The following is a 19259-nucleotide window of genomic DNA, read 5'->3' on the forward strand; positions in this document are numbered from 1 at the left end:
GTCAGTGACCAGCTACATCGGCAAGTGCATTGATGACGTGACCGTCTCCAAGACCATCACCACACGCTCCAACCAGAAGCCGTGGAGATTAAATCCATGCAGAGTTAATCCACAGAAGGCTGCTGGACCAGACTACATTCCTGGCAGGTGCTCAGGGAATGCGCAGAACAGCTAGCTGAGGTTTTCACTGACACTTTCAACATTTCCCTGAGCATCTCTGTTGTTCCTACGTGCCTCACGACAACCACCAATGTCCCTGTCCCAAGAAGTATACAGTGTCCTGCCTCAATGATTATCGTCCCGTCGCACTCACACCCATCATCATGAAGTGCTTTGAGAAGCTCGTCATGAGACACATCAAAACCCAGTTACCACCCTCACTGGACCCCCTACAGTTTGCGTATTTTCCAAACCGTTCCACGGATGATGCCATTGCCACGGCTCTTTGTTTAGCCCTCACCCACCTGGACAATAAAGACACTTAATGCTGTTCATAGACTTTAGTTCAGCATTCAACACAATCGTCCCTCAGCACCTGACACGACAATGCACAGATCGAACCATATCATCAAGTTGGCCGATAACACGACCATCAGCTAACTGCCTAGTGTAGAGTCAACAACCTGTCTCTGAATGTTGATAAAACTAAAGTGATGGTTGTTGACTTCAGGAGAGCACAGAGTGACCACTCTCCTCTGAACATCGTCAAGAGCACCAAATTTCTTGGTGTTCATCTAGCAGAGAACTTCACCTGGTCACTCAACACCAGCTCCATCACCAAGAAAGCCCAGCAGTGTCTCTACTTCTTACGAAGTCTGAGAAAGGCACACACACACACACACACACACACACACACACCCCCCATCCTGACCATGTTTTACAGAGGGATCATTGACAGCATCCTGAGCAGCTGCATCACTGTCTGGTTTACACACAGTATTTACACTGAACACACAGTATTTACACTGAACTTACAGTATTTACACTGAACATAAAGTATTTACACTGAACATATAGTATTTACACTGAACATAAAGTATTTACACTGAACATATAGTATTTACACTGAACATAAAGTATTTACACTGAACATAAAGTATTTACACTGAACATATAGTATTTACACTGAACATATAGTATTTACACTGGTCACCGCTGTTTTTTTATTTTCTTTTGTGTATTGTCTTGTATTTTTTGTTTGCACTGTCTTGTTTGTCTTGTTTGTCTTGTTTGTCTTGTCCTGCACTGTCTTGTTTGTCTTGTTTGTCTTGTCCTGCACCAGGTTGCACAGGTTTACCAGGATGCACTTTATGTGGCTGCGACTACTTACTAAGTCCTTATCTCTGTGTTTGTTTTATGTAGCTTCATGATCCTGGAGAAACCTTGTCTCATGTCACTGTGTACTGTAACAGCTACATATGGTTGTAATGACAATAAAAGCTTCTTGACTTGACTTGTGGTAGTGGAATGAGCTTGCCCTAGATGTCAGTACAGCTGAGTCACACTGTCTTTACACGTTAGGTGAAGATCAACCTCATAACAGACTATTAGACTGAAGGTACTCTTAGTACAGTGATCCACAGTGAAGCCATTCATGACAGTAGCCCCCTCAAGGCGCAGCTTCTGACACACAAACCCATAACCAGTTGGAAGGTCCAAAGGAACGATGGTTAGACATAGACTTCATCTGTAAGCCAGAATCAGACATAACTGAGACATGCTGCTGTTATAACCAAACACTGCAGGTAATTCTGAGGTCCAAACTTTAGCATTAACACTCACATGCTACCTGACCACATCGCAGGAAGTGAAGTGAGTAATGTTCAGCTCAGTTACTGAAATTAAAACTGTGCTGTTTACTGAATGACTGAATTTTTACTGACTTTTTCCTGTAATTACTTCACAGTGAGATTGTGTTACTGTCTTGTGTTTTCAGGTTCTGAAATGGGTTGAAGAGACAGTACAGGCCATGAAGGTCCATTTGCTCTCTTCAGACCATGAACTTGGTCAGGAGTCACGGTGGGAGTTGCCCTTTGACCCCGGTCTTAAGGAGGTGACTGTGTCGCTGAGTGGTCCAACACCTCATATTGAGCTCAGAGATCCAGTTGGTAACTGATCTTATTTATAGCCCTGATTAAATGATTGTGTGTGTGTGTGTGTGTGTGTGAGTGTGTGTGAGTGTGTGTGTGAGTGTGTGTGTGAGTGTGTGTGTGAGTGTGTGTGTGTGTGTGTGTGTGTGTGTGTGTGTGTGAGTGTGTGCATGAGTCAGTGATTAAATACTTGTGCTTTAGGTCGAACTGTTGGTGAGAGGCAGGGACTGAGAGAGCTGCTGCACATCCCAAACTCTGTCCTAGTGGTGAACCTGAAGAACCCTCGTCCTGGACTGTGGACACTGAAGGTCTATAGTTTAATGTTTTTGGTTAACATCACTGCATTAAATGCATTTTATCATGTTTCAATTATCACAATATTCAATATAAAGCCATTATAATATTCTAATGTACACTCTGACCACCACCATGTCCTTGTTATGTCACACTGTTGTCCTGAAGGAGTCGAACTGGTCTGTGGGTGTAGTGGAGAAAAAACAATCAGCAAGAATGACACACTGTTACACACAGAAATACCTGGATTACTGAAAATCTTGTGTTTGTAAGGTGTGTTATGTTTGGATAGGTGGTGTGTAGTGGGCGACACACACTCCGAGTAACTGGAGTCAGTGACCTGGACTTCAGAGTCGGTTTCTCCACTTCAGCTGTCACAGAATTCAGCAGGACCAAAGAACGACCCATCAAAGGTGAAAGTTCATTAGAAAGAATAAGATCACTCTGTGGTGTGTTTCATTTCCAACACATTGTGTGTGTGTGTGTGTGTGTGTGTTTGGTTCCTCAGGACTTCCTGTGCATTTACTTTTAAAATGTTCAGGTCTGAACCCTCCTGGTGTGCTCAGTAGTGTGGTTTTAGTGTCAAAGCGTGGTGAGGATCTGTTCAGTGTTTCACTTCCTGTTCCTGTGGATGGAGGTGTGAGTGGAGTGTGGAGTGTTCCGGAGATACAAACTCCATCTGAAGGCTTCTTCATTAAAGTCAAGGGGAAAGATGGAGGTGGATTTGACTTCCATCGTCTCTCCAGTGTTTTGTACACAAACATTATTCCAGGTGATTATCAGCATTTCTCTCCTCTCCTCACCTCTCTTCTCCTCTTCTCTCCTCTCCTCTTCTCTTCTCTTCTCTCCTCTCCTCTCCTCTCCTCTCCTCTCCTCTCCTCTCCTCTCTTCTCTCCTCTCTTCACCTCTCTTCTCCTCTTCTCTCCTCTCCTCTCCTCTTCTCTTCTCTCCTCTCCTCTCCTCTTCTCTCCTCTTCTCTTCTCTCCTCTCCTCACCTCTCTTCTCCTCTCCTCTCCTCACCTCTCCTCTCTTCTCACCTCTCCTCACCTCTCTTCTCCTCTTCTCTCCTCTCCTCTCCTCTTCTCTCCTCTTCTCTTCTCTCCTCTCCTCACCTCTCTTCTCCTCTCCTCACCTCTCTTCTTCTCTTCTCTCCTCTCCTCACCTCTCTTCTCCTCTCCTCACCTCTCTTCTCCTCTCCTCTCCTCTCCTCTCCTCTCCTCTCCTCACCTCTCCTCTCATATCCTCTCCTCTTCTCTCCTCTTCTCTTCTCTTCTCTTCTCTCCTCTCCTCTCTTCTTCTCTTCTCTCCTCACCTCTCCTCTCCTCACCTCTTTTCACCTCTCCTCTCCTCTCCTCTCCTCTTCTCTTCTCTTCTCTCCTCTCCTCTCCTCTTCTCTCCTCTTCTCTCCGCTTCTCTTCTCTCCTCTCCTCTTCTCTCCTCTTCTCTCCTCTTCTCTCCTCACCTCTCCTCTCCTCTTCTCTCCTCTCCTCACCTCTCTTCTCCTCACCTCTCCTCTCGTCTCCTCTCGTCTTCTCTCCTCTCCTCTCCTCTCCTCTTCTCTCCTCTCCTCTCCTCTCCTCTTCTCTCGTCTCCTCCCCTCCCCTCTTCTCTTCTCTTCTCTTCTCTTCTCTTCTCTTCTCTTCTCCTCTCCTCTCTTCTCTTCTCTTCTCTTCTCTTCTCTTCTCTCCTCAACTCTTTTATTCTCTTCATTAAATTGTCTCCTTCACTGTTTTTTATTTCATTTGTTTTTAAACATGTTTATGCCAACATTCTGGCTCATGTTTCTTTCTCCTGTGTTTTAGTCAGTCCTGTGGTGGAGATGCTCTCTGTCCAGCGTGGTGTGTTATTGCAGAATGTGTTAATTGACTGCAGTGTGCAGAGTGAACTTCCCTTTATACTTATCTTTATGAAAGATGGAGAGATGCTGGGACACCAGAACAGCTACCAGTGAGAGAATACACACACACAAACACACACACACCCACACAAACACACCCACACAAACACACACACACGCACAAACACACACTCTCATGCACACGCGCACACACACACTCTCATGCACGCGCACACACATGCGCACAACCACCCCCCCCACACACATGCAAACACACACACACGCACAAACATGCACGCACACACGCACCCCCACAAACACACACACACATGGAAACACACATGCAAACACACACCCCGCATGGTTTTTATTTTTATTTTATTTTTTATTTTCATTTCATTCATATATTAGATTAATATTAATACAGCATTATAATATTTATGATATATTATATTAATATGAATATAATATATAATAAATAGTATAATTCTGTATTAATATTAATATAATATATAATAAATAGTATAATTCTGTATTAATATTAATATAATATATAATAAATTGTATAATGCTGTATTAATATTAATAACCAAAAGCACATAAATAAAATTCCAACATAAAATACTAAAATAAATACTGTTTTGTTTGATCTCACAGACTCCTCTTCACACCTCTGTGTTAAAACCATCGTCTGTTGTCTGTGTAATTGCAGGTCGTCAACCAAAGCATCATGGGAAATTTTTCATGTTTCTGCAAGTGATGAGGGAATGTACGAGTGTGTGGCTCAGAGCACTGTGGGAGTTGGACGAGCTCACACACACTTCACTGTTATAGGTCGAGTCTCTCACACACACACACACACACACACACTCTTCACTGTTATAGGTCGATTCTCTCACACACACACACACACACACACACTTCACTGTTATAGGTCGATTCTCTCACACACACACTTCACCTTATATAGGTCAATTCTCTCTCTCACACACACACACACACACACACACACTTCACTGTTATAGGTCGATTCTCTCACACACACACACTTCACTGTTATAGGTCAATTCTCTCTCACACACACACACACACACACACACACACACACACACTTCACTGTTATAGGTCAATTCTCTCTCTCTCAGACACACACACACACACACTTTACTGTTATAGGTTGATTGCCTCTCTCTCTCTCTCTCTCTCTCTCTCTCTCTTACACAAACACAACTTTGAATTTATTCATCACTTGTCCCTATGACCCTTATAATGTGTGTGTGTCTGTGTGTGTCTGTGTGTGTGTGTCTGTGTGTGTCTGTGTGTGTGTCTGTGTGTGTGTGTCTGTGGGTGTGAAATTGCTGATATAGCGTCTCCTATATTAGATGATAGTGTATCAGAGGTTACAGCAGTAGCTGGTGAACCCATCACTTTGCCTTGTGTTCTGATGGACGGAGCTCCGCTTCCTGAGATCATCTGGACTCGTAATGGACAAAAGGTAGAAGCCAATTGAAATACTCCAATCACATCCTGCTGGTGGGTGTGTGTGTGTGTGTGTGTGGTATATGTAGGTGGGGTGGAAACATGTTGATTTGTTCTGTGTTTTTTTTCACCCTTTAGGTCCAGAGTAATGAGTTGATCTCAGTCAGGAGTGATGGCAGTCTGCACATGAAGAGAGCTGCCCCAGAGAATGCTGGGAAATATAAGTGCACTGCTGTGAACGTGGCTGGATCAGCGAACATAACAGTCACCCTGCATATCCACAGTGAGAAACAGGACACACACTGAAACAACAAAACCTTTTAAATGTGAACATGTTTGATATTTAGAGAACTAGGACTGTAGTGTGTGTTTGAGTTCTGATTTACATTCTGAGTTTGTATATAAGTCCTAATGAGGTTTTTTCTGTAGTTCCTCCTGTGATCTCAGCTGCTAGGTCTCATTATGATGCTGCTGAAGGAGTGAGTGTTTCTCTGCCGTGTGAAACGAGTGGAATCCCAAAACCTTCTATTAACTGGATCAAGGTAATAGAATCAACACACTAAACATCTAACAGACCAATTATTTAACAAGCTGGAAAGTTTTTGAGGTTTATGCCGGGCCCATGTCAGTACACAGTAAGCTTCACAGATCCAGGTTCTGCTGAATACAGGACCAGGTCATCTACATTTGATTTCTCATGCAGAGTGAGACCAGGGACTGATTCTCACCCCAGACTGCCAATGTACGGAGAACATACAGAGTGGAGGGCAAACATGGTGTGATCATAAAAATCTCTCCTTCTCTCTCTCAGGGCGACAAACCTGTCTCTTCCCCACAGCCTGATGGGAGTTTGTTGATCTTTAGCTTGACTGCAGCAGATTCAGGGCGTTACATCTGCACAGCGAGCAGCTCAGCTGGAGAAACACGAAGAGAGATCACTCTCACTGTCCACTGTAAGATGTGCTGAAAGACAGACTGGAAGAGAGACAGACAGACAAACAAACAGTTGACTTTTAATTTTTGATTCCAGCAAAGCCCCTTATCCTTGGAGCACACAAGCACACTGAGGTCATTAACACAACAGTGGAGGAGGGGGACGAGGTCATCCTGCCATGTGAGGTTGAGGGAAGTCCCACCCCCACTGTGTCCTGGAGCCGTAACGGACAGTTCATTCCACCAATCACTGCCTGGTAGGACGCAATCCCTTTCTATTTATGCTCTACTGATACTGATTCTCTGGCTTTTGTGTTCTGTCTAATTGGATCTAGATTCTAGCATTTTTGATAGAGTTGCTTGAAAGTGACTTTGTTTGGACCAACAAAGCTGTGGACATGTGTCTGATTCATATCTCCTAACTCTGTCATCATGCTCTCAAACACAAACTGGAAGCTTTAGTTCCATAGTTACTTCTAGTCTCTTCTCTACCAACAGACGTCCACCGCCCCTCAGACAAGCTTCAGTCTTCTTGCCTTCTTCCTCTTACTGCGGTCCTTGCTTCTGTCTGTGCATGTCTGCTTGTATAATAGTAGCATTGTGGATATTGTCTTCTTTATTCTTATACAACAGCTGTTCATATGTGATTTTGTCCATTTTGTTGGTCATTGAGCATAAAGTAGGTATATTCCAAACATGTTTCCTTTATGTGGAGTAAGTCTGGATTTGAATACATAGGTCTAGTGAGTTTGACACTACTAGACATCAACATAAAACATAAACAAAAGTATACTTGTGAGGCCATCTCATGGTCGAGTATATCAGGAGTAGGACACTTAGTGTTTAATATCATAGAGAGACCTTATCTCCCAGATTTGAGTCAGTTTAAGTTGGTTTCCTTGGAACAGTTGGAGGGCATTGTCTTGCATTTAAAATCTACTACATACATTTATGATGTCCTCCCCACCAAATTGTCTTCTGACATTATCACTTTTAAACCATTACACCATTGGCTAGTGGCCAAATGTGTGTAGATGACAAAAAGGGCGGTGCCTGTATTTTCTTCAGATTGCTGCTGCATAAAGTTTCATTCACATGAATGGGCCTTCTGAGGTCTGTTAAATCTATATAATTAGGCTATATAATAACCGCAGTGAATGGTAACGGATTTTGTGCTTTTAATTCACGTCTTTTTTCATATCATTCTGCGAGAGATCCGTTCAATTATTGCAATAGAATTCCATTGAAGGTGAAAGTCAGCTAAGACGTTGCCTCGCAAATACCCGCGGACAAAACAACTATTATTACTAATTTACAATTATCCCTTACATAAGCAGTCGAATTTATACCAATGTATTAGCCTAATAAGTTTTGGCTCGCAAAAAACCTGACCTACCTTTTGCTTTCTCAGGTGCACGTGTGGGAATTGTGTCTGAATGCCCACAGAAGTAGAAAATGTGTGCTGCAGGGAAACACCACCGGTAATCTAGACATGCTGCTTTGGGTGATAAGGTTCTGGGTTCTTGGACAACATGTGCATTGTTGAACTTCTATTCCTGCATAGAGCACAAGCCCGTTGACGTTTAGCGATCCTTGCTGTGTAGGAAACTCACTGAGCTACACGAATTCTGTGGGCGTGGTCTCAAGTGGGAGAGCTCATGAATAGTAATGAGCTCGATCAATTCCACGTTACACTGAGCAGCTTTTCTAATTGACCTGATTTCTCCGCTTATTTCTTTTCAGTGTCTAGAGCTGACGGGAGGTAGCAGTTCATCTTCACATTCCTGACACAACACAAACACATACGGACCTAACACATAGCAAAAAATACAAGTAAAAACACTTTTGTGTGGAAGGGCACCTTTAAAAGAGGCAATGCATGTCCTTGGCCCTAGCATTCTTTTAATTATCAACAGTACCACTTGAGTTCAAGCGGGCCATTATTGAGCCGGTGCTAAAAAAGACTAACTTGGATAGTCAGGATCTCAAAAATTTTAGGCCAAATTCAAAACTCCCCTTTATGCGTAAGATTTTAGAAAAAGTTGTCCACACTCAACTTATAGATTTTTTAACTGACAATAATATAATGGACATAAATAAATGTTGTAAATGACATTTTAATGGGAAGAGATTCTGGGAAAGGTGTTGCTTTGATGATGCTGGACTTGAGCGCAGCTTTTGACACTGTTGATCACGGCATTTTATTAGCACGTCTTAGAGATGATGGTATTAATGATGTGGCCTTGAAGGGGTTTGGTTCCTACCTAAGGGACAGAAGATGTTCAGTTAAGATTGGAGATTGGGGTCCCTCAGGGATCTATTCTTGGACCAAACAGGTTCTCCCTGTATTTGTTGCCTCTGGTGTCTATTTTTAGACGCCATAATATTAATTACCACATCTATGCAGATGATTTGCAATTCTATTTTTCTTTGGACAAGCGTGCAGCATGGGACAGCTTCAACATATGCCTAACTGAGGTGAAGGTTTTTCTGCAATTAAATGAGAATAAAACTGAGATTATGGTTTTTGGAGACAAACAGTCTACGGGAGTCTGTCTGTGAGGATTTTTCTCCCACCGTAAATGGTTATGTTAGGAACCTGGGTGTCATTTTTGACACAGAACTTTGTTTTGACCGACAAGTAAATGCTTTTATCACTTAAGGAAGTTGTCCAAGCTGAAATCTCTTCTTTCCAGAAAAGATTTAGAATCTGTTGTTCATGCTTTTATCCCTATGAGGTTGGACTATTGTAATGCCCTGTACACTGTACCTGGGTCTGAGTGCATCTCTTATAGCTGCCTTCAGTATGTTCACATTGCTGCTGCTAGGCTTTTAACTGGCACTAAGAGAGATCACATAACACACGTGTTCATTTCTTTACACTGGCTTCAGGTGTTATATAGGATAGAATATAAGGTCCTGATCATTGTGTATGAGGCCTTACATCAACAGGCTCCAGACTACATCAAAGCTATGTTGAACCCATACAAATCTTCTCGCTGTTTGAGAGCAAATGAGCATGATGTTGTTGTCTGTTCCGCGAACACATTTGAGGAGGAGTGGAGGTTCTCTGTGGCAGCTCCTGTGCTATGGAACGAGTTACCTTTGTCTTTGAAATCGGCTCCGTCTTTGGGAAGTTTTAAAGGACAATTGAAGACATTCCTTTTTTCAAATTCTTTTGCTGTATGATCAGTATGTTTTCCCGAGTTATTGTGTATGGTATTTTATGTACTTTTATTTTATTGTAAGTTTGTTTTTATGATTGTACTTTTTATGACTTATATAATGATTTTTACCACGTAAAGCACTTTGGTCCATTGTTATGGTGTTGAAAATGCTATACAAATAAATTTTGATTGATTGATTGATTGATAAAATAAGTTGCCTTTAAGTGGAGAATGCCAAGTTGCCTCCACCCAGACTGTCATCTTGACTGCTATTACTGGTATTATTATTGGTACTGTTCAACCTGTGAACTACTATTCTACTGGTGACTCGCTCCCAAACTTGCCCCCCCTTCCCTTTTCTGCCCCAGGCACCATAGATTTATGAACCCACCCCACCCTTCCAGATCCCACAGGTCCTTCCACTCCCCCCTCCCACTAACATACGATGACATGCACCAGTCACTTTGTGTAACATTGGTCAGCTCATTTGCACTTGCACTTTATCTGCCAAATGCCTTGTGCTGCTTTATTTAATTTCTATTGTTAATATTATCTGTAAGCACCTTGGGACTGAGAGTAACATATTTATCTGTATGTACTGTACATGTGGAAGATTGATAATAAAGCAGAACTTGAACTTGAACTATTCCTATACCTTACATCCTACATTATACACTTGACTTAGTACACCCCATACCGTAAACCATATACCTCATATACCTGTGCACATTCTAACTTATAACCTACACCTCACAATCTACACCCTAATCAAAAACCACTCTGTAGTCTATACTCTATATATTCCCTCCCAACACCCTATACCCTAAATCCTGTAATCTATACCTTATACCCTACCCCTTACATATTATGTTCTACACCCTATACTCTACAACCAACACACTCTACACCTCATGTGGTTTATTTCTATAGATTGGGAGCTGAACACCAGATAGTATTGTGTAACAACCAACCCGACTGAACCCCTTCCTACACGTCAGAGAACCCTCACATGAGTTCTGACACTTCCAGAATGTCACTTTGTACATCAGTTCGCACTTCCGAGATTTCAGCAATATATACTGTACCACACCAATAGTCTGGTGTGAAGTATTGCTGACTCGCCTCTGCATTCCAAGAACTTGTGTTTTTCCAAATTTTTCTGTATATGATCTTTACGCTTTGTTTTCTTGACTTCACCTCCTCTATTTTGCCTTGGATTATGTACGCTATGCTGACTGCTTTCCTGGTTTATTGTTATTTTGCCTGTATTTTTATTGTTATGGTTTTTGCCTGTCGATTTGGATTGTTTGCCTGTGTTACTTTATTAAAGTGCTGTTACACATATGGATCCTACAGCCTCCTTTTTACAGAATGCCTAATGTGAATCCAACTGCTTGGAGCTATGGTTTTTCAAATAATTGTGTGTGTGTGTGTGTGTGTGTGTGTGTGTGTGTGTGTGTGTCCTCACACAGGCTTACGGTTTTGCCGTCTGGCTCTTTAAAGTTCAGGAATATCCAGCTGGCTGACAGTGACATTTATTCCTGCACCGCTGAGAACCCAGCTGGAGTTAACACACTGACTTACCGTCTAAAGGTCCAGGGTAATTAATGCACTGACCTACAGTACATTCCACACATCCACACTGACCTACAGTCATATACATTCAGGGTTATTAACACACATCCCTGATCCATCCTAATACATGTCGGGGTTATTTTATTTAAATGTTGGTCGTCCTAGCTGTACAGTACTGCTCTGTTCTTTCTGAAGATTCAACAAGGATCGTTGGCCAGCAGGAGGAGGAAATGAATACTATCGAAGGTCACATGGTCTCTCTTGAGTGTGATGTACAAACACACTCAACTCCTGAAATCATCTGGACAAAAGATGGACAGCTGCTGCAGTTCGGTTCTGGTGTTCAGATCCTGTCAGGTAACATACAGGAAGATCATCATCACCTTTATGTCATTTACATTTATGGCCCTTATCCAGAACAACTTACAGAAGTGCTGTTAAAGTCTCTGTCACTGAATACATCTTTACTAGTTTACTGTGATGTCACTTCCTGATAAAAAGGTGGTAAGATGCTGCAGATTTCCAGAGTGCAGCAGAAGGATGCAGGACAGTACGTCTGCACAGCGACCAACTCAGGAGGACAGGAGCAGAAGAGCATCATGCTGAATGTTTATTGTATGTAAAGCTTCATGTTTATTTATTATAGCATCTCCTATACTCAACATTTCAAATAAATATTATTAATATATTCATTATATTATAATTGTATTTTACTGTAATTTTTGTAGAGCTGTACATATTTTGTATGATTCTATAATTAGTCTCTTACTCTTTTGTCCATGGTCTTACCTGCTGTAGCTCCACCCTTTCTTCTCCCACTACCACACTCGGGATCAGAGGTCATGACCCCTCAGATAGGGTCATCTGTTACATTGAGCTGTGAGGCACAAGGTGTTCCTGAACCAGAGGTCACGTGGTACAGAAAGGGAAGGATACTGACCTCTGGGAGAACCCTGCAGGTCTCTGGTCAGAAACTGACGATAAACAGCATGCAGGTGAGATTAAATTTACTGACTTATCACTGACCAGCAGCTGTATTCATCACATGCACACTTACAGTCTGCACACAGGACCTGAACACCAACAATCACTATTACACTAATCATAAGTGTTTGTATCTATGTGTGTTTTCTGACCTGCAGGAGTCTGATGGAGGCGTTTATACTTGTAAAGTCTCTAATCCTGCAGGTCAGCAGGAGAGAATGTTCTCATTGAAAGTTTATGGTGAGATCAGGACATTTTCATGTAAACATTTTATCGATATTTGTGTTTGAGAATGTGTGTAATGGTGTGTATTAGTTGGTTTACTCTGTGTGTGATGTAATCTGAGTTACAGCACCTATTGTAATTCATGGACCAGTTTCTGAGAGTGTCACTCACACTCTGGGTTCTCACGTCACTCTGGTGTGTGACGCAAGTGGAATTCCTGCTCCAAACGTGCGCTGGATAAAAGACGGCTTGGCTTTTGGTCAGTGAAAAAATTCATCATCAATGTGTGTGTGTGCGCGTGTGTGTGTCTGTTTTACCCTTATAGTACACACTCACACTACACTTTAATAGAGCTGCACATTCCTGTATTTATTTAATCAGCACAATGTTGAAATCATACAGATTCCAGTCAAGAGCTTCAGTTAATGTTCAACATCAAACATCAGAGTGAAGAAGTTCACACAGAATGGTATGAAAAACAAAACCAAACTGAGTGAAACTCCTGCAGAAACACATTGTGGGTGAGAGAGAGAGAGACGAGGGGAGAATGATCAGACTGATCAGACTGATCAGACTCACTGAAACCTGACAGTTTAGGAATACATGGTCGTCACTGGAAGTCTGTGGCCATGACAGTTGCAGTAAAACCCAGCACTCTGCATTGAGTTTTTCTTTTGAAAGGAATCTATTGCATTATGTTGCTTTCTTTTCTTCTATACAAACATTTCTATAACTTTTTATTTTTATGTTCTGTAACTTTTTTTTTTGAAGGCAATGTTTGGAAATGTTTTTGTTCTGATTTAACAAGTATGACACAATGAAACAATTTAACAATGAAAATTCATATATAAATTAGTACTAAATAATAGGGAACCTGTGTGTGTGTGTGTTTGTATATTTTTTATGTGTGTGTGTGTGTGTGTGTGTGTTGTAGGAAGTGGTAGCATGTTGTCTTTAGGGCCACTGGAACTTTCACACAGTGGTGTTTACACCTGCATTGCTCACAACAGTGAAGGAGAAACACACAAAAACTACACACTCAGCATCCAGGGTAACTACACAACCACATCATGACATCTCAACCTTTCTGTCCACCTTTGGTCATGTCTCCATGTCTCTCCTTCTCTCCTGCATTGTACTTTACTTGTTTTTTTTGGGTCAGTGCCTCCCACCATACTGAATACAGGTCCATCTGATGTCAGTGTCCTGGAGGGGGAGGAGCTTACATTAACATGTGCAGCAGAGGGCACGCCCACTCCACAGCTCACCTGGATGAGAGATGGTGTGAAACTTGAGACCACTGAGCATGTGCAGTAAGTGTTTGGAGTGGTGTTTATTACAGTGTCAGTCAATCAGGCGTTTTAAGCAGTGTGAGTGTGTGTTACAGTGTCTCTGCACATGGGAGAACATTAACACTCCTGAGAGTGACAAAGGAAGATTCTGGAATATACAAATGTGTAGCCGTCAGTCCGTCTGGACAGGAAAGCAAAGTGTTCACTTTGTTAGTGTTGGGTCAGTTTCTGTTTCATTTATACACCATATCATTACCACAAGCACCACAAACTCCAACACTATTTATAACCAATTATTTAGTATAAATTGTTAAATTATTAATTGTTACTTATATTAATACTTAGTGATGCCAGTGTCTGTGTGTCATTAGTCCCTCCCTCCATACTGAAACACTCTGATGTCCCGCTGGATGTTCAGGCTGTTTATAACAGTGTGGTGTCTCTGGAGTGTCATGTGATGGGCGTTCCTCCTCCTCACATCACCTGGCTGAAAGAAGGGAATCCACTGCAGCTCACATCTCGAGCACACCTGCACTCAAAACACACACTCCTCAGGTCAGATCAGCACACACACACACACACACACACTCCTCAGGTCAGATCACACACACACACACACACACTCCTCAGGTCAGATCACACACACACACACACACACACACACTCCTCAGGTCAGATCAGCACACACACACACACACACACTCCTCAGGTCAGATCACACACACACACACACACACACTCCTCAGGTCAGATCACACACACACACACACACACACACACTCCTCAGGTCAGATCAGCACACACACACACTCCTCAGGTCAGATCAGCACACAGACACACTCCTCAGGTCAGATCAGCACACACACACACACACACACACACACACACACACACACACACACTCCTCAGGTCAGATCAGCACACACACACTCCTCAGGTCAGATCAGCACACACACACACACACACTCCTCAGGTCAGATCAGCACACACACACACTCCTCAGGTCAGATCAGCACACACACACACACACACACTCCTCAGGTCAGATCAGCACACACACACACACACTCCTCAGGTCAGATCAACACACACACACACACACTCCTCAGGTCAGATCAGCACACACACACACATACACACACCTCAGGTCAGATCAGCACACACACATACACACACACACACACACACACACACACACACAAACCTCAGTTCAGATCAGCGCACACACACACAAACCTCAGTTCAGATCAGCACACACACACACACACACACACTCCTCAGGTCAGATCAGCACACACACACTCCTCAGGTCAGATCAGCACACACACACACACACACACCTCAGGTCAGATCAGCACACACACATACACACACACCTCAGGTCAGATCAACACACACACACACACACACACACACACAAACTCCTCAGGTCAGATCAGCATACACACACACACACACACACACACACACACCTCAGGTCAGATCAGCACACACACACACACACACACTCCTCAGGTCAGATCAGCACACACACACACACACATACACACACCCCAGGTCACATCAGTTCACACACACCTATACATTCTTTGTGTGTGTGTATGTGTGTGAGAGATGACCTGAGGTGTGTGTGTGTGTGTGTGTGTTTATGTGCAGGATCTCTCCAGTGCAGCTCTCTGACTCTGGACTTTACACCTGTGTGGCTCGAAGTGAAGCAGGATTTGCAGAACAGAAATTCCACCTGCATGTTGAAGGTAGTATAACAACATGGATCTCCATCTCCATAGCAATACCTTTGTCAGTTTGTTTATAACAGTAACAATCATTAATAACAGAGTTATTGAACATGTGTAATTGTTTTCTCTGTTTCTACAAGGATCTCTTTTTTAGCTTCAGGCTTCTTAATCCTTCTGCTTCACTTTAATCATCTGCATTTCTGTGTTCTGTTGTTCCTCAGGCCCTGGCGTGGTGGAACACGCTGAGAAAGTGGAGCACATTGTAATAGTTCGAGGCTCTGTGGTGACACTGGTATGTGAGGCTCATGGTGTTCCTCCTCCAATCCTCACTTGGTTGAAGGACAGTGAGCCGCTGTCATTCCACCAGAACATGCTGGTACATGATGGAGGAGAAACTCGCTTCCAGTTGCTGGATGTTCAACTTGAGGATGCTGGACTTTACAGTTGCACTGCAAAGAACCAGGCTGGAACCAGCACTAAGACTTTCAACCTCACTGTCTTAGGTAGAAGTGACAATGTCAAGAAGATCCTGGTGTTTGTTTAAACATTATATCACCGAAATCATTACGTGATGCGGGGTTAGTGTATTACTTCTTCTCATGTCCTTAGTGCTGAAAAAACATCTGTGTGTGTCTGTTTCACTCAGAACCTCCTAAGATATCCAGCTTTCTAAGAAGAGAGCAGCTGATGGTGGTGGTGAATGGAGTTTTGGAGTTGGATTGTATTGCTGATGGATTTCCTCCACCCACTGTAAGCTGGATGAAGGATGGACATCCGCTAGAGGACAGCAGAGTTGTACTACACAGAGATGGACAGATTCTCACTATCAGCAACATTCAGGTCCTGATTAAGATGTTATTCAGCCTTGTGGAGGTTATAAACATGTTAATATACTGTACAAATGTTTGATGTCTATTGTCTAATAAAAATTATGTCTATTATTGAATCAGTAAAAAGACATTAGATTAAAAAATGAAAACATTAAATATTGCTGAAAAATATTTGTATGTATGAGACTACAGATATTTTAAAAACCAGAGGGTTATCACAGCCAATACTAACTAATTTAGTTTAATACTGTTTTTTACTGATTTTTTTGAAGGTATGTTTGCTTTTTTCATGTGCTACTGTGTGTTTGTGTGTGTGTGTGATTGTGTGTTTGTGTGTGTACTGTATGCGTGTGCATGTATGTGTGTGTTAGATGGAGGATGCAGGTTTGTACAGTTGTCTTGTCAGTAACCCAGCAGGAGAAGATGGGCGGAGTCTCTGGGTACATGTTCAGGGTAAGTGTGTCACTGCTGCATTCATCTGTCCTGTCTTCTCTTTCTGTCTTTTTTATTTCCTGTGTTTTTCCTTTTGTAGCTCCTCCTAAACTGCTGGGTTCTAGTGATATCAGAACTATATCTGTACCCTTTAATGGTCACATGACCTTGGAGTGCCGGACAGACAGCGAGCCTCCACCAGAGATCCAGTGGTACAGAGACAATATTAAACTTAAGGTATAAATGGATTATAATTCATATAGTGAATTACATTAAACCTCATGCTTTACATAGCACTTATCTCTGTCTGTCTCTCCACCCCCTGGCTGTTCAGTTGGGAGGTCGGATCCAGAGCATTGCTGGTGGTCAGTATTTAGAGATTGGAGATGTGAGGAAAGAAGACGGCGGACTTTACAGCTGTGTCGTTTCCAATATGGCTGGCAGCTCAAGTCTGCAGTTTCATGTACAGATCCTCTGTGAGTTCATACAAACACTTTCATCTTTAATTTATTTTATTTATTTCATTTAATGAGTAATGGGCAGTAAAATAAAATAATACATTTAGTACTATATGCTCTTTGCTGGCACAAAATTACAGGGAAAGACACATTTTTTTTATATTGAATGAATTACAACAACTGTGTATGATTAGCTCTCACATTGATGATGCTGTAACACTCCTGTCACATACTCACTGTGATTTTAACTTGTGGATCCATCCATAGTGCCCCCTGTTATTAAAGAAGGCAGTTCATTGGTCACTGCACATGTCCATCAGATGGTGGTACTACCTTGTGAGGTGGAGGGAGACTCCGCCCCCTCTGTGTCGTGGAGGAAAAATGGAGTACCAGTTCTGTTTGACAACAAGTAAATGTATTTATATGAGGGTTAGAGGTTTAGGGTGAAACCAATTAATAAAGTCCTTTTTATTTCAACATTTTTCTGAGAAAACAGTGGGACATTTAAATTTTGTTAAATTTATAGTTCAACTATTTATAATAGTTTTTAAATTTTGTTTTGAAACCTCAGGTTTGTTTTACTGTTGGACGGATCAATGCGCATCGAATCAGTACAACTCACTGACGCAGGCCGTTATTACTGCAGCGTGTCTAATGAGGTGGGGTCAGACCAGCGCAGCATGGAGCTCCGTGTCTATGGTGCACACACACACACGCACACACACACACACACAGGGTGGGGTCAGAACAGTGCATCATGACACAGGTGTGTTTTTCCAAGCTGTATATAAGATTCTATATTATATATAACAGTTGTATTTTCCACACACAGTTGGTCCCTCCATTAAGCCTGGCCCTTTTAACGTAACCGTGACAATGGGACAGAGGGCTGCTTTAGGCTGTGAAAGTTCAGGTGTACCTGTTCCTCGAGTGAGCTGGAAGAGGAATGGACAAGCACTGAACACACACACTGGAGCTCACAGGTAAAACACTGCACATTCACACACTGCAGTCAAATCTGCACTTTAATTGGTGAGATTCTGTTGAGATTAATAACAAAAAACTTTGAATAGATTTAAGAATTAGGTAATAAATTAATTCATCTGCTGAAAGTTTATTTCTGTGTGATTTCTTTCAGGTTGATGACTTCAGGGTCTCTGCTTATAATTTCACCATCTCTTGAGGATGAAGGATATTTTGAGTGCACAGTAACCAATGAGGTTGGAGAGGAGCGAAGGGTCATAGAGGTCATGCTTCAAGGTAGAACCTCAACGAACCCCTTTCTAAACGTTATACCTCAATCAGCAATTCAACACACTGGTCAAAATTCTAAACATTTAGTGATGCATTTAGAAAGTTCGACTTTCAGTATCTTACAAAAATTCTGTATTTCATAGTTCCCCCATCTATTGAAGATGATGTCATCAGTGTTACAGCCAATAAAATGGAGTCAGTGATATTACCGTGTCACGTCACAGGACGTCCAACACCATCCATCAGCTGGACCAGGGGGGGTACAGCACTGGGCACAAAGGGGGGCAGTTACAGGATCCTACCCACAGGTGCACAAAACACACACACACATTCAGTTTCAGTCAAATCAGTTTTATTTGTATTTGTTTTTAACAATGGACATTATAACAAAGGAGCTTTAGTGGAAGAAATGAATGAAGGATATAAATAATAAAATTATTAGCAAGCCAATGGTGACAGTGGTGAGGAAAAGTGATTCAACTGAAATTTAAATTGTGTGTGTGTGTGTGTATGTTTTTTTGTAGGCATGTTAGAGATACTGGCTGTGAATCCAACTCATGCTGGCAGATACACCTGCAGAGCACAAAACCCAGCTGGAGTCGCACGGAAACACATCAGTCTGTCTGTACACGGTACTGCATTAATCAGACATTACTACAAGTCATCAGACTTT

The 19259-nt window shown here is 42.2% G+C and overlaps 1 protein-coding gene across 2 annotated transcripts in view; it reads left to right on the forward strand.

The window, feature by feature from the left end:
* Positions 1-19259, forward strand: part of hmcn2 (hemicentin 2) — a 33794-nt gene that overhangs the window by 4304 nt on the left and 10231 nt on the right. For both annotated transcript variants that reach the window (XM_060881351.1, XM_060881349.1), the window contains exons 5-37: positions 1937-2108; positions 2292-2398; positions 2677-2797; positions 2893-3156; positions 4187-4331; positions 4934-5055; positions 5589-5716; positions 5839-5983; positions 6130-6242; positions 6512-6653; positions 6731-6890; positions 11273-11400; positions 11571-11732; positions 11877-11990; positions 12174-12370; positions 12518-12599; positions 12712-12843; positions 13519-13635; positions 13747-13897; positions 13972-14096; positions 14248-14431; positions 15533-15630; positions 15834-16115; positions 16259-16452; positions 16814-16895; positions 16975-17111; positions 17209-17350; positions 17600-17741; positions 17904-18031; positions 18165-18315; positions 18471-18592; positions 18730-18894; positions 19111-19218. In XM_060881351.1, the coding sequence (XP_060737334.1) occupies positions 1937-2108; positions 2292-2398; positions 2677-2797; positions 2893-3156; positions 4187-4331; positions 4934-5055; positions 5589-5716; positions 5839-5983; positions 6130-6242; positions 6512-6653; positions 6731-6890; positions 11273-11400; positions 11571-11732; positions 11877-11990; positions 12174-12370; positions 12518-12599; positions 12712-12843; positions 13519-13635; positions 13747-13897; positions 13972-14096; positions 14248-14431; positions 15533-15630; positions 15834-16115; positions 16259-16452; positions 16814-16895; positions 16975-17111; positions 17209-17350; positions 17600-17741; positions 17904-18031; positions 18165-18315; positions 18471-18592; positions 18730-18894; positions 19111-19218 (4762 nt within the window). The remainder of the gene's footprint in view (positions 1-1936; positions 2109-2291; positions 2399-2676; positions 2798-2892; positions 3157-4186; positions 4332-4933; positions 5056-5588; positions 5717-5838; positions 5984-6129; positions 6243-6511; positions 6654-6730; positions 6891-11272; positions 11401-11570; positions 11733-11876; positions 11991-12173; positions 12371-12517; positions 12600-12711; positions 12844-13518; positions 13636-13746; positions 13898-13971; positions 14097-14247; positions 14432-15532; positions 15631-15833; positions 16116-16258; positions 16453-16813; positions 16896-16974; positions 17112-17208; positions 17351-17599; positions 17742-17903; positions 18032-18164; positions 18316-18470; positions 18593-18729; positions 18895-19110; positions 19219-19259) is intronic.

Source organism: Tachysurus vachellii, chromosome 11 (genome assembly GCF_030014155.1).
Source record: "Tachysurus vachellii isolate PV-2020 chromosome 11, HZAU_Pvac_v1, whole genome shotgun sequence".
Lineage (NCBI taxonomy): Eukaryota > Metazoa > Chordata > Actinopteri > Siluriformes > Bagridae > Tachysurus > Tachysurus vachellii.